The sequence below is a fragment of the Equus przewalskii genome, chromosome 2 (genome assembly GCF_037783145.1).
Source record: "Equus przewalskii isolate Varuska chromosome 2, EquPr2, whole genome shotgun sequence".
Classification (NCBI taxonomy): Eukaryota; Metazoa; Chordata; class Mammalia; order Perissodactyla; family Equidae; genus Equus; species Equus przewalskii.
Window position 1 is genome coordinate 57,256,190 of NC_091832.1, and position 15,812 is coordinate 57,272,001.

The 15,812-nt window shown below is 46.1% G+C and overlaps 1 protein-coding gene across 8 annotated transcripts in view; it reads right to left on the reverse strand.

Moving 5' to 3' along the window:
• ZNF395 (zinc finger protein 395) overlaps positions 1–15,812 on the reverse strand; it is a 42,434-nt gene that overhangs the window by 11,765 nt on the left and 14,857 nt on the right. For 5 of the 8 annotated variants that reach the window (XM_070611360.1, XM_070611362.1, XM_070611366.1 and 2 more), the window contains exons 2-3: positions 3,422–3,668; positions 1,773–2,005 (exon numbers count right to left, since the gene is read on the reverse strand). In XM_070611360.1, coding sequence (XP_070467461.1) covers positions 1,773–2,005; positions 3,422–3,655 — 467 coding nt within the window. In that variant the 5' untranslated portion in view covers positions 3,656–3,668. Of the gene's footprint in view, positions 1–1,772; positions 2,006–3,421; positions 3,669–4,992; positions 5,152–5,794; positions 6,461–6,611; positions 6,732–15,812 lie in introns of those variants that run through there. The other 3 variants (XM_070611365.1, XM_070611364.1, XM_070611363.1) reach the window with 3 other exon arrangements.

A 15,812-nucleotide genomic window follows, 5' to 3' on the forward strand; every position in this document is an offset into this window, starting at 1 on the left:
ACGCCCCCACTACAATCAGCCAATGTGTGCTCAAGCAATATAAATTAAATCAAGCATGAAGGTTTCTACTGATTCTTCATGAAAAACACTCATTCTGAATTATGTTTATAATATCAGTCAACCCCAATAGAAGCTGGAGGGTCTCCATCCCACTGCTGACATCCTGATGCAGCTCCGTTTTCCCCTGAATTCCCTCCCTAACTCGGACGCTGGAGCTTAAAATGGAGAATTTTATTTGGGGGAAACAGACAAGAGTCAAAGCAATGAAATAAAGCATAGGCATAAAAGACGCCCGCTGGAATCTGAAAGCACTAAAATCACCCTCCTTTCCTTGTCTTACACTTAAGTTTAAGAGGGAGCAATTACACTAACCAATTCTTTTCCTCTCCTCCCCAAAAATGAGGAATTTTGATAGCTTCTGAATGTCAACAGAACCTATTACATAAGACAATGAGCAAGTAAACCAGAAACACTAAAATAAATCTCCCAATGCTTTATACAGCAAAGTTCTATAAAATTTCACGTGCAATTTTTTAAAAATCCATATCAAGTTACATTATTTGGAAGTGAAACTAGAGCTATCTCTAAGTTAATGCGAAAGTATGAAAAGTTAGTCCGAAATAAATTTCTAGGTAGCTTGTCTACTTCAAAGACTGTATTCATTCATTCTTTACAATTCAGATGCACTAAAATATGTGACTGGGTTTGAAGCAGCTAAACCAAGTATAGTAATATATTAAACATATCAGCATCCTCTTTTTTGTATGATCTTTGTATTTCGATTTACACAGGACAGAAAACTTCTTTGCCAGCATTCCACCGAATTCACAATCACAAATACTGTTACTCTAGTCTGGTCTCAAGACACCGGGTGTACTGTCACTAACAGCAGTACCACAGAGAAACACAGAAAGAGGTGGAATGGGGCTTAACTTCTTGCACATCTTGTATATAAGACAATCTCCACTGGCAGGTCTTCTTTTTTATTTTGAAAGATCAACATGCATAGAGTATGCAACATAAAAATTAGTATATATTCTAATAAATGTATATTCTAATAAAATCGTATCATAAAATTCTAAAGCAAAATGTACATTCTTCATTCAACATCAAGGTTCTGAATATCTAAGCCAGGGGCCAGCAATCTATGGGCTGCGGGTGGGCACAGCCTGCCGCCTACTTCTGTACGGCTTGCAAGCTAAGAATGGTTTTACAATTTTTAACTGGTTTTAAAAATCAAAAGAAAAATATTATTTGACATGTGACACAGGAAAATTACATAAAATTGAAAGTTGAGCATCCATAAGTAAAGTTTTTTGGGGGTGCAACCACGCTCACTTGTCTATGTACTTCTGTGGCTGCTTTCACACACCACAACAGAGCTGAGTAGTTGCAACAGGCACTCTGGCCCACAAAGCCTTACATTAATTACTATCTGGCCCACTGAGAACAAGTTTGCGGACGTCAAATCTAAGCCATTTTTTCCCTCTCTCTTGTCATGAAAAACAAAGAACAAATTTTAGGTTAAGCATAAAAAGAGGAAAAATATAACCTTTAGCCAAACCGAAGACACATCACTCATAACAGAATTGGGGAAGAAAAGATGCCATTCTGGGTTTCTTTAAAAGATGCCTTCTCTGTATCCCATTTGTCCAATATCTTGACAGCTAGGCACCTAGGACTTATGCATTCTTTCCCCATCCCAAGGCACCCCACGACCCCACACCTCACCACCCTCCTGTCTTTCAGAGCCCAGGTTCTTCCACACAAACCTCTTCGGGACATCAATGTTCCTGGAGACAGGCCTGTAGGCTGGCATCTGGGTTCCTTGCTCCAGAGGTGGTGCCTGAGGAATAGGGCCCTGCAACTCGGCCAGCCACACCTCCTCTGCTTTGCAGCAGATTTGTAACTTCTGATCCAACAGCCAGACAGTCACCTTATCCTCTGCCCAACTATGCTGCTCCACCAGTCCTGTGCATTCTTGACCCTCATACCACACATAAACCTGGGGGGAGAAAAACAGCAACCAGTGATCAGCAATTGATAGGTCTCACCCCATGTGCCCCAAGTTCTGGGAGCCAGGATACACCTGCCACAAACTGTATTCTCTGACTCATCTTTAATTCAAACAGATGCTCCCAGGTACCTGCTTCCCACCTGGGCACCCAGACTAGCCACACTGGATTGGTTCTTCCCCAAACAGATCCTTATAAATTCTCTAGCTGGAGAAAGTGAACATGTCCATTTCTGGGATTTTTTTCCTGAACTTGGAATCTGTATGGGACTGAAGTTATCATCTTAAAATAGACTGTTCTAACTATAACATGTTTTCTATAAGCCTCATGGTAGCCACAAAGCAACAAAAACCTCTAGTAGATACACAAAAGATAAAGAGAAAGGAATCAAAGCATACGACTACAAAAAAATCAACAAATCACAAAGGAAGACAGCAAGAGAGGAACAAAGGAACTACAAAACAGTCAGAAAACAATTAACCAAATCACAACGGTAAGTCCTTACCTATCAATAATCACTTCAAATGTAAATGGATTAATTTTTCTGATCAAATGAATCTGGAATCTATATCCATCCCTCTGATTTCTTGCCCTGCTTGCCTTTGAAGGCCTGTTTATCTGCTGGTTCCCAACTATTGCTTTGAATTGCCTTACGCCTTACATCAAAAAATTGCATTTTTCCCTTCAGAGAATTCTCACTCTGCCTGGAACAAGATAGCAGAAGTGCAGAAGCAGGCTGACTTCTCTCAAAGGGTACATAGCGGTTGGCAGGTCGCCTTACCTCGTGGGAAGAGAGGACTGAACGACACAAGCCTTGGCAGGGAGACAGAAGGCAGAGTCTCTATTTACTGGCCCTTGAGAAGGCAGTGAGAGAGAAGCCCATCCACCTGGTCTAGTGAGAGTATCAGGCACAGGCGATGACTGGGCCCTGCCACGAGGAGAGGAACACTGGAAAAGGAAATCTAAATGGCATTCTGACTACACAAACACCTCTGTCTCTTGAAAATGTCTAAAGGTAGTTCAAAGACACAACTTTATCTATCTCTTAAAAGCTGAGATTCTTTCCCTTGTTTGTGTAAAGTTGCAAACTGATGCAGATTAAGAAAAACTGAGCTCTGGCCACGCCTCGAACTGAGGTTCTGAGTAGGGCTAAGCCAAGAATATCAGATGTCAGGTCTTTCCAGCTTTTCCTACAGACAGCATTGTCGTGCAGGAGCTCTGGGTCTGCTAAGGACGGCTCATTCTCTCAAGAAGCCTACTGCCCAAGGGCCCACATGGCTGCAAGGAATAAGTCTGTGTGCAAACTGGTGCCCAGAGTGTTTTTGGCCTGTCATTCAGGGCACCACTGGCCTGCCAGCCCTAAGCCTGGGGAGATCAGTCGCCTGTCCACTCAGGGATCAACCTACCTTCTGCCCAGGTTGAAAGGCCACCTGCTGGAGGCCTGATGTGCTGGGAGCCTTGAAGACTTCCTTGGGCTGCTCCTGGCAGGAAGTGTCCTTAGAGGCGAGGAAGGGCTGGGGAGTCACCCCCTCCAGCAGCTCCGCCTGAGGCTCCGAGGGTGGGGCAGCCCCGGGAGGCCCCAACACCCGGGCTCCCAGGAGGGAGCGCTTACCAAGGCGCCGGGACAGCACAGTGGCCATGCTGCTGCCTTTCCTGGGGAGGCAAAGGGGACACGGAGTCCTTTAGTCTTTATCTGGAGGAATCAGGAAGCCCTACACGCAGCAGGAGCCCGTGAGCATCCATTAAAACAGATGAAGCATTTTAAAGTAACTTTTACAATTTTTTCTCTTTACAAAAGTAATATCCATTCCGAGTAGGACATTTAGAAAATACCAATAAGCACAAAGAAAAACAAATCACTCAAGAAGCTGCCTCCCAGAGATACCCACATTGCCTACATAGCATTCCAAGCTTTATTCTATACGTGTATTTATATACTTTCATTCCTACTAAAATGGGATCATGGTTGGGTAAAGTGAATTTTCACTTGATATCTTGTGTAGGTTTTACTCTATCATTAAGTGTTACTGTATAAAAACACTTTTAGAAGCCACACAGTTATTTTCTCGGGTGGATGTATCATCACCAATTTAACAAATCCCTTAGTATTGGACCTGAGGGCTACATCCGGTGTTGCGCTGTTCAAACTGCTCTGCCTGCAGGGAGCATCTCTGAGCTCAACCTCAGCACACACACCAACAACCACTTCCTCGGTCAAGTTCCTAGATGTGATACGGCTAAGTCAAAGCATGAGGACATTTGCTGATACAGATTCTGAAGCTCAACTGGCTTCAAAGCTGCAAAGAGCCACAAAAACGAGCCACGTTAACTCTCCTCATTTCACACTTGAGGAACCTAATGCGTAGAGTTTAAGCGACTTGTTCACAGTGATAAAGGTAGTTGGGGCCACGGCCTGAATGAGATCTGGTCTCCTGACTTCAAGTCCAGGTGTCTGAGCTGCCCACACACCACCTCCAACAGCACCCAGCGTCAGACCACTAACCACTCAGGGGTGAGGGACACGTAGGACCACAGCCGTCACTTGAACAAGGAAGGCCATTCCGGGCCTCAGTGCGTTCATCTCATGACCTACAGGAGCTGTTCTGCAAATGGCACACATCATTCCAGCATGCTCTGAGGCATCAACGCACCCCCACTTGTCATACTCCAGAAAGCAGGAAATCGGGTAGGGCTATCCTGGCATTTTATAGAGAGGAAGAGCTAGGGAGGAGATCAGAACTGGAAACCTTGGTGTGACACTTCATTAGTCAAAATCCTCCTGCCTGGGAGGAGGGTCCTAACCACACTGGCACTCAACAAGCCCCAGGGCTGGGCAGGGCCATCAGGGGCCACCCCTTGACCTTCAGGCACCTACACCATTCCAGAAAAGAGGAACTCTATCTTATAGGTCCCTCAGTGACCCGAATCAGTCAACAAGCTTGCTCGTGGGAAATCCCTCCCCTGACCCACACCCCACCTGCCAAGTGAGACGCAGGGAAAACACAGATCTGTCCTCAGGCCACGCGGTCAGTCCCACTCAGAGCGTTTCCTCATCTATACATCACAATGCCTACACTCCCCTCACCAGCACCTTGGAGGAGCAAATGAGAACATTCCTGCAGAAGCTCTTCACAACCTGTAAAGCGTGACAGAAATGCAAAGGAGCATCATTATGATGAAGTCCAATCTAGTTCCAGCCTCAGTGGGAATGAATATTTTGGGCACAGCCTTCTTATTAATTCTGTATTAGACTTTACCATTCAGATTCTTAAAAAGATGATGAATGGTACCTTTTTTTCCCCATTAGGTAATAAGATCTAACCCCAAGTCACTTGGAGGGCTCACCTCCGAATACCTCTTCTATATGTGTAGACAGTATATTCCTACTTAACACTTAAGAGCGTTTGCTATGTGCTAGACTGTTTTAAGTGCTGTACTGGCATTCTGGCATTCTGCAGGGACCATTAGCATCCAGCCTTGTTCTGCTCTCAAAAAAAACCAGAGGCTCAGAGAGATTAAGAGACTTGATCAAGGTCAAAGCTGGTAAAAGGCCAAGTCAGGGACCCCAAGACCTGCGAACTTCAAAGTGTGCTTCTCAGGACTACACTATGCTCCCCCTCCTCTTTCCAGATATGCTCTGCCTGGGACCCATGACCTGTGGCATCTACTTCCCCATTCCTCATCTCCTTTGACTCCACTGACTTCCATCTCTGCCATCTATGTCACAAACTGGCTTCAAGGTACTGCCCAACATCCGAAGGGTCAAGCTTTGTACTCACAACCCCCAACGGTACCCTCGTTGTCCCCAGCTGCCCTTCTCTCCACCTTCATTCTTGCCAACTCCTCTCTGAGAATTGACTTCCATTGGTCGTACAAAAACAGGCCAGAACTCTGCAGTCCCTCCACCACCACAAATATGAATCCTTTGCTCCAGCACAGGTCATGGGGTGGATCCCTGCCAGGGGCCCGGCTGCTCCCGGGCCTGGGTCTGCGAGCAGAAGGGGAGGGATCAGACCCGGCACTTGGCAAACTCACACTGCCTGCCTTCTCCAGAGCGCTCGTGGCTCCTCAGCCATCCTGCGGTGCATCTCCTTTGGGTCCCCTAGCACACTTCTGATCTCTGATGTTCCAGGTCCTCTGTCCCCACCTACTCATTTATTCAGTTACTATCCACTTGAGCAACTGATAAAGCACATCTGCAGTGCTGTGGCAGATATAAAATACTAGGATTTTCATGGACCTCAATACCAATGCTATTTGCCTACCTGGAACGCCCACCAGGCTAACTCCACCCCAGCCTATTAAGCTCGGCATGTCCAGAGACCGTTCCAGCCACATTTCTCCTCCCTCCCGCCTCTCCCTCCTGGCCGCACTCACACCAGATGAAAACTGTCACCACAGCTATGGGTTCAAACTGTCTTTGAACAGTTCCGTAAACCTCCTTCACTTTTTCCCTTGTCCAAAAACACCTCAGGGGTTCGTTTGGGTCTCATGCCATCTCAACATCTCCCAAACCCTGGCCTCTTTCCCGGTCATTCCAGCAAAGTATGCTAAGCAAATATCTCCACAAAAACAAAACAGGAGTGGGAAAAATACCTTTAAAAGATAATAAAGTTGCAAATATTGAGGAAAAGGGTTTGGCTCATTTTTACAAGTATTTTACTCAGAGGTTCCAGGGCTGGAATCAGATCACATGGTATCTCCATCCTGAATTCCCTAGAAAGCAAAGCAAAGGTAGGAAAAGGTCGAAGTCAAAGCATCCTACCGAGTTCCTGTTCAGTTGTCCAGTGACTTTATACTCAGTAACACCATGGGAAAGCTTTACTATAACAATAAAGAGGAAGACAAACGTAGGGAGCAAATGCTTTACCACTACAAAAAAAAAAAAAAATGTATATCTAAGCTAACTCGGTTTGAAAAACTCAGTCACCTACCGTGATCCTTGAAGTCTCAAGCCAGAAATAAGAAGCCCTGACTCTCGGCTTAATTTCATCGAGCTCTTGAAGAGCTAGAGGTGAAGCCGCAGTGCCACGGGGAGACAGCAGGTGGCAGCACCCATCCATTCAAAGGACGGCCCTCTTCCTGACCAAAAACATGGCGGCCTCCCCCACGCTCCCCAGCAGGAAGTGTGAGGTTTCCACCACCAAAAATGAAGAAAGGGCAGCATTTCCAAAATTCCTGGCTTCCAGTCTCCAGAGAGAGACTGAAATATTTGGCTAAAAAACTCTGATGCTGTTTTCGAAACCCTTTTTTTTTTTAAATTTAAAGAATACTTTTTTTGGTTTGTGAAGCCTGCTGGATCTGCAGAGTTGGGGAACGTGCCCTCTTCCGGCTTGGTCCCACGGGCGCTTCCTGTCCTTCTCTGGCTTTTCTCCTTTAACTTGCCCGAATTCCACACTGAAATGCATTTTATTATTTGCTTTATTTTTAGACCACCCAAATCTTAATTTTTAAAAGCAGAAGAGAAAGGAGGAAGGGAAACTGCCTTTATTAAGTGCCTAATGGGCACTTTCACAAATTATATCTAATTTAATCCTCAGAACGACTTGAGAGAAACACCATCTTTTATTTCTGATGAGGAAACTGAACCCCAGGGAGGTTCGGATGCTGAGGGTACACAACTAGGAACCTGAGTCCTGTGTGCTGAACTCATGTCTGTCTGGTGTCAACGATTACAATCCTGCCATTATTCCAGTGGGTCTAGGATCTCTCAAAATAAAACACTCAGTTAAGCTGCTTTTCATCTACATGGTATTTTCTTTTCCTATGTCAGTGAACCATAATGGAAAAAAACAGCTCCCAGTCCTGCGAGTCTCTAGTTCCATTTCCTCGTGCACTTTCCTTCCTTGAAAATCTCTTCCACCTGCACCTTAGCCTCCTACCTACAAAATAAAGGTCAATGTTTTAGTCAAAACATGTTAAAGTAACAGTCCAAGTCACTGTTAATCATTTAGTGGCTTGGGAAGACCTTTATACACAAATTGCCCTCTGAGAGGGCACAAAGAGACTGTAATCAATCCCAAAAGCTAAGGAAAATTTTAGCCAAGTTCATACTGGGGATTGATAGCACGCAAGAAAAAAACACAAATCTAGACTAAATGCAAGCTGAGCAGCATCACCAGGTGTGATTCACTGCCTCTCCTGTGTCCACCGCACACTCATCCTGATATTACAGACATGGCTCCAGAGAGAACACAATCAACAGAGTCCTCCAGGGATTCAGAGGTGAACTCGAGCACCTACAGACGTCTGCGTGCAGCTGGGAGGAGGAACCAGGTAACTCTAGACCCTAGAGTGACCTTCCAGGATTGCCCATTACTGTTCAGCTCGGATGGAGGGTCCTTACCATCCCCCCCAGCATGCTGCTATCAATCTATCTGTAGCTTCCTTGAAACCTCTCTTCTCTGATGTCTCCTTCTATTCACTCCTCCGTTGGTTTCTTTCTTCGGAGCTATCAATGGTCTGTATAAAGCAATCATCCCCTAATTTGCCATATGGTTTTGGGTTTTTTTTCCCTCAAAGATTGGCACCTGCGTTAACAACTGTTGCCATTCTTTTTTATTTCTGCTTTTTCTCCCCCAACCCCCCCAGTACATGGTTGTATATTTTACTTGTGGGTCCTTCTAGTTGTGGCCTGTGGGACGCCGCCTCGGTACGGCCTGATGAGCGGTGACATGTCCACACTCAGGATCTGTACTGGTGAAACCTTGGGCCACCAAAGTGGAGCACATGAACTTAACCACTCGGCCATGAGGCCGGCCCTATGCCATATGGTTCTGATGCAGCAAAGCAAAATCAAGGAACATCTCAGGGTAACACTAACAATGCTTCAACATGTAGCCAAATCCCACTTTATGATGTTACATTCACAACTTACAGGAATTCCTTGATTGAAACATAAACTCATGCCAAAAAAAAAAAAAAAAGACTTTCCTGCTGATGTACAGTTTTAAGGGGATCCTGAGCCCTCTTGTTCTTCTCATCCCTACCACTGTCACCAATAGGAGGGGTTGGCTACCCTAGAATACATATTTTGGTCAATGTCCAAAAAGGGTTAGCCCTTTTCCAGGCTCAGCAAACATATTCTGATGTGCTAAGAGTCCTTAATGAGGACATCTGCCATCAGTTAAATAACTGGAACAGGCAGAATAGGAAAACAAATGCTCTCTGTGGGTCTGGGTTGCAAATTGCTATTTGACATGTGACTGTTGCCGGACAACCACGTCTGAGCACATGTACATGTGTGTGCACACGCTCATACACAATGGCTGCTCTCTCCTCCCACCCAGGGACACTGCAGCAAGCCATGACATCACCTAGTGGCACTTCTAGGACACAGGTCATAAGTCACAGTGATTCATTACAAAACTAATGGTTTTTGTTTTGTTCTGTTTTTTAAGCTGAGGAGAGTGAAGTTTAGAGTAAGACTCCCATGTGCTAAACCTTGGGTGCCTGCTTCCTCTCAATGAACAATTTATGGATCAAGGGGAAGGACGTCAACCCTCTGCCAAGAGTTTCAGGTTCTCTACTAAACCTCAGCTTTCTATTTTATGATCTCCACTGGGTAACCACTGCACAGATCAATGGTTTGAGTTTTCAGTTCTTTCACTATTATTTCACATAACATTCTTAATCTTTTATCAGAAAGTTGCTATTTTTTTCTTTTAAATCTGTAAAGTTTTCACTTAATTTTTTTCAGTGTGGTGTTCTAAGCTCATCCAAAGGTCAAGATGTTGCAGCAAACCACATCTCTTACTTTACGACAGCACTCAATGGACAATGGGATTTCCAAACAATTCATTTCTCAGCAATTCTTAGCCAGAATCGATCGCTGTTGAGAGCTGCCGTGTACATATGCAGCACATCTATGGTTATATGCAAATATGTCTGGGGTCCTCTCAGTTGCAGGTCACCCTTGAACTCTGGGAAAAGCAAGTTCTCACACTCCATCATCACCAGCCAAATGCTGCCTGCTGGTTCTCAAGCCTTATTTTCTCCTGGGCTTATTTAGAAAAAGCAAAAAATACTCACTTCACTGAGCATATATTGACCTTTTCTTCCCAGAGGACTCTGGCTTTGAATACAAACCTCTCTGAAAGTAGCCAAGGCCTGAGCTAAAACTTCTAGATCTCTCAAGTTATTTATCAGGCTGTGTTATACCATTTTTAAAATGTGTGGTGTGCATTGTAGATTTTCACAATACAAGCTAAAGATACACAGCAGTGAGCATATCAGCGACTGATCCAATACCATCATTTCTAAATCAGCTGTTCAGAGAATGACCATTTGGATTCTCAGGGCATCCTAATTATTATCTCCTTCTGAAGGTTTTTAAAAACCAGATTACACTGCACCAATGTATAATAGCTTAGATTACCAGTAAAATTAAACTGACAGACTCTCAGAATTGACAGGGACCTTAAAGGTTGCCCATGCCCCATGCAGGGCCAGAACCCTCTCCACAGCATCCCCTGTAAGTGAGCATCCAGCCTTCCCATTATTGTAATAGGTGTAATAGAATAATGGGAGGGAAAATAAGGGCCCCAAATAGCAGTGCTATTTTCATATTCCAGCAGATGGACCACAGAAACAGGTCAGCTGATGTGGTTACACTGAATTTTCTCCAGCAAATAATAAATGACCCTGATCAACAAACACTTTTGTTGTCTGACTGCACAACAGTCATTCAATCAAGTAAAAGAAATGGTTCTGTTTGCTCTGCTGGCAGGGAGAACAGCATTTTCACAGCTCTACTCAAATACACTTCCCCTGCTTTCACACCTAGCTCCCCATTGCTTTCAAACCACCAGCGCCCTTGGTTCATTGCTCTGTCATGCACACACTGCTCTGCGTGGAACAAAACAATTCTTAGCACAGCACGTGGCACCTAGTTAGGGCTCAGTACTCTGTAACCATTCCTACTAGGATTAATAGGACTACATCTCTCTTGGACTGTAAGCCCTTTGAGGGGAGAGACCATATCTTGCTTATCCCAGCAGATTTATAATTTCAAATCGATGATATTCCCGTAGGCGAGGACAGCACCAGACTCAAAAATAATGTGTTATAAGAAATAATACTTGCTGCTTGCTTGCCCTAAAATGAAGACAGAGGTATCAAAAGCAAGGATAGAGTTTCAAACCGTGTTCAAACTCAGTTCTAAGACAGTAGTGTCTTCTTGAAAACAGGGAGAGAACATCTATAGAAGGAAGTAGGTCCAAGTAACAGCGTGCCTGTAACTGTGCTGTGAGCTGGAGGGTCACCCAGCACTGGTTCTGAACATGTGAGGGGGCGGTGGGCACACATGCACATGTGTACCTGTGGGTGTGTGCACCGTGCTTAAACCAGATTTGAACTGTGCTAAAACTACATGAGGGTTCCTGAAGGAGGTGGGGAGATGGACGACTGCTGACTTGGCACTTCACTCAGAGTGGCCGGAAGGAGCTGAATGTCTCCAGGAGAGCCAGCAGCTCTCTCTGGCAGTTTTCAGAATAAGCTTCTAAGGGACTGCTCAAACCACCAATGAATGCTTGAACGGCACTTGGGTCCACACTCACCTTAATACACACATTTGAGGGCTTCCTTTTTTTCCCAACCTCCCAGCAACTCAAGAAAATATAGAGGGACAATATAATCCTCATTTTACAGCTGAGAAAACTGAGGTTCCTCAAGAAGGTCCCTGAGTTGCCCAAGCTAGCGAAGTGTGGCATTTGCAGCTTTCCTGGCCCCTCCCTGGTCCAGGTCTCTCTTCTGCACAAGGGAAGACCCAGCAAAAGACAGGTCTCAGGATAGGGGCTCTGGAGTTCACAGCCCTGACGCCTTTACGTTGCCTTGTCTGATCCTCACTGTGCTGCGAGGAAGAAAGTGTGCGTTTCACTGGGAAGAAGGGACCTACCAGAGGTCCTTACAGTCATGAACAGCACAAGCTAGCAACAAAAGAACCACCCCAAAATACAAAACATGGAGGTGAGAGTTTAAAAACCCTCACAATCAAAGGCCCACAAGCAAAAGGCCCTGAGTGTGCACAGGCCAGAAAGGGGAGCCTGCGCAGGAATGACGCCTGAGGCGCCAATCCCGAGACCACCAAAAAGGTTCTCTCACGTTCTCGCTCCTTTAAGAAGGCAGAGAAATGCAGACTCCACTTTTTTTCTTTTCATTTAGGTAGCTAAAGTAGAAAAACTATTTGGAACCCCAAAGTTATCTGAATGAATAATCACATTCCCTGATGATGCTAAACAAACAGACAGTGGGGCGTGTGAGGAGGGTGAGAGCCACCTGGGGCCTTGCCTGGCTGGAATCAGCAGGTGATCAAAAGGCAGCGGCCCCCTCCGTGGCAGGTAATCAGAGCACACAGGGCTGCAGGGGCCCAAGAACGGTGTCCCCTGGTCTGGGGTCCAGGCTAGGAGTGTGAGGTCCAGAATTAAAGATGAGAAACCATGCACAGGCAGACAAGATGGGTCAACCAGAGACAGCGAACCAGAACAGACAGACAGATGAGGGAAGGGATGGAGCTGCCACTCAAACACCTCTCAGGAATCCAAGTCTCATCGGGGAGCCACGCAAAACCTAAGCTACCAGGAAATCAGTTGTAATCTTGGAAATTGTAAGTCACAAGATAAGAAACGTGTGCTGTTGGGATAACAGAACAGTCAAGTGGCTGATAACATTTAAAAACCTGAAACAGGAGCTGGATACCAGAATTCGTTCCAAGACCAGGATGGCTGACTGGCCCATAAGAACAGGTCTCTCTGGCCAGAAAGGAGGTGCCAGGTTTCCGAAGATCAACTTTTAACCCAACTTTTCCCTTTATTCTGACTCCTCAATTAATTAGACAGGTTTTCTGTTTCAGGATGGGGGACAGCTCCTCACCCTGTCACTCTATCACCTTCTTCTGGGAGACTCTGCTCTGCTCTCCCAGGATTGGAGCATTTCTCCCAAAACCAAGGAGAATGCTTCCATCCCCCAGGAGTGCTGTGGCTGAGGCAAAAAAGGCTGGATGGCGCTGAGGAGCTGAAACTGGCTTACCAAAATGGATATACAGCATGTGCCAGGGAAGCTAAGCCAAGGCACTGAGGCACACTGTCGAGGGCACTTCTCCAGGGAAAGAACAGACAGCAGCCAGAGACATGGACCCATCACCTCAACCTGTGTGACTTATGACAATTCACCACCATCTCAGAGCCTCAATTTCCTGCCTCACCTGTAAAAAAATGAGAGCAGTGCCCAGCATCTGGAAGGAACTCGAGAGATGCGTTTCCTTCCCCTGCTCTCCTATCATAGACTGGTGCTAGATAGCTAAATAACACAACAGGCCACTCTGAATGTTTAGTCGCCACTGTTGAGCCGGGATCTGGGAAGTGAGATTGTGAAAGGATATTTAACCAGAACGAGTAATACAACCACTGACGCTAAAGGAAATCAAGAAGTTGACCACAGGTGAGCAACTAATTAATTGCAATCACAACAAAACTGATTTCAGCAAGATAGGGGAACCGAGAAATCCAACATATTCCACTTAGAGGCCTGCTGGCCACAGGGACCCAACCCCCAGACTCAGTCCTTAGAGCTCAACACCACGCCAGCCGGCTTTGCCCCTGCGGCCCAAAGCCAGGGCCTGGCTGCTGCCCGTTCCCCATGTGACCTGGCCACTCACCTCACCCTCGGTCCCTCTCCTGCTCTCCTCCCCCCACCGAAATCACAGTCTTGGGGCCCTGCCCAGGGTGGTTCAAGGCCTGCGGCCAAGCCTCCCTGAGGCAAGGCTGGGCCAGCCTCCCTGAGGAGCCTCCAAGTGCCTTCCTCCCAAACCTGTGCCCCACCCGCAGACGCCCAGGACCTGTTCCAGCTGTCCCGGAGCCGGATCCGGCCCACGGCAGTGCAGACCCACACGGGAAACGATTCGGCACCGACTCACCAGAAACCCAGGGAAAGGAGCAATATAGAATACACACCAGTGTTTTTAAAAATCTGCTGATAGTGAACACATGTGTCAGGCTCTCACCGATGAACTGAACAGAATGAGTAAGAAGCCCAAGCTTCAGACCCCACCCTCAAAGCACTTTAGGGCTGAGCTCCCACCTGGATCACACATCCAGCGCTTGTTTATATAAGCACTTAATATGCTCCAGAGCTACATTCATATGCTCGTGCTGTATAATTAGATGAATGAATCAGAATTTGCTTCTTTCAGGAAAATGCAAAAAATATGCAGCAATCCAACACCGAAGACTGACAAAAAGATGGTTTTAGGATTAAACTCATAAAGTTAGATGAATGTGCGTGTTAAAATTTTAAGGGTTTGACATAAGTTAAATAAGTCAAAAAAAAGTTATGAGTCTAAAAAAATCTGAGTGACTGGAGGGTGAGGGAGACAGACATGTTTCCCCCAGAAAACAGAAAGTCAGCCTAAGTGAAGAGACTATAGACACCACAAAGGAAGATTGTTTAAATACGCGGTGAAAAATGAGCACGAGGCGGTGGGGGGGGGGCGCTTGCCCAAGGCATGACCCACTACGGAAGTCCCTTTCTCTGGAGGAGACCATTTAAGGAATCTTCATGCCCCAATAATTGTGGGGCTGAGGATGAGTTCAAAGACCGAATAGAGACGGAGAAACAAGCTGAATGAGAGGTCACCTCAGTCCCAGCTCAGGATCTCAGGGTGTTTTTCCTGAAATGGACTGAGGGGCAGCATTGATCAGCATGCTCACTGGTGAGGATTTTCTAAGCCAAAGCGACAAAATAAATGTGGATCAATCACAGAGACCAGATGGCCCCCAAGTAGCCCTCTGAGAGAAGTGAAGGATGAAATCGGCGCTCAGCAGGCCAAGACACTCAGGCCGTGGCTGCTCAGTGCTGCTGGGCCCCCACCTGCCTGAAGACGATCGAGGAGCGCCTAGGGTCTCGCTGCTGCGCCAGGCAGCCAGGCAGGCAGGCAGAAGACTAGAACCTTTTCAGGGAAAAGGCAGTGGGATGTTCACAAGCAACAGAATCGCATCTAACTACCTCAGTAGAACTGTTACAGAGTCACAGGCAAGAGAAAATAGGAAATAAAACAGGAAGATAGACTGACGTTCCTTCAGGAATGTTCTAAGAGCTACCACTTATCAGAGACTGATGTGCCGGTCACTTGCTAAGCACTTCACAGACTGCGCCTCATTTCATCCCTCACAATAATCCCATGAGATAAGTACCATCAGCTCCTCCATCTTACAGATAAGGAAACTGAGGCTCAGGGAGGTTGGGGAACATTCCCAAGTCCACAGAGCTGGAAAGTGACAGAACTAAGATGTGAGCTCAAGTATGCCTGATTCCAAAAGCTATGCTCTTTCTACTATATTATACAGGAAAATTATGCAACAAGCAAGAGGAGTAAGAAGCTAGACTGGATGACATTTTTTTTTTTTTGGCAGGGAAAGAGTTGCCATAAGCTAACATCTGTTGCCAATCTTCCTTCATGTGTTTTTTCCCTCTTCTTCCCTGCCTCCAAAGCCCCAGTACATAGTTGTGTATAGTTGTAAGTCCTTCTCTGTGAGCCGCCCCCACAGCATGGCTACTGACAGACAAGTGGTGTGGTTCCACACCTGGGAACCGAACCCAGAACACCAAGGTGGAGTGCGCTGAACTTTAACCACAAGGCCATCAAGGCTGGCTCTGGATGACTTCTTAAAGGCTCCTTGTTAGTGAAAACTTGACTCACGGAGAGATTACTGTAGTGGTGGTGGTTTGGCATGGAAGGGGAAATGCAATGGGCACTAAGATAGCAAAGAATCAACTATGGGGCTCCCCCAGGAGCAGGGCTAC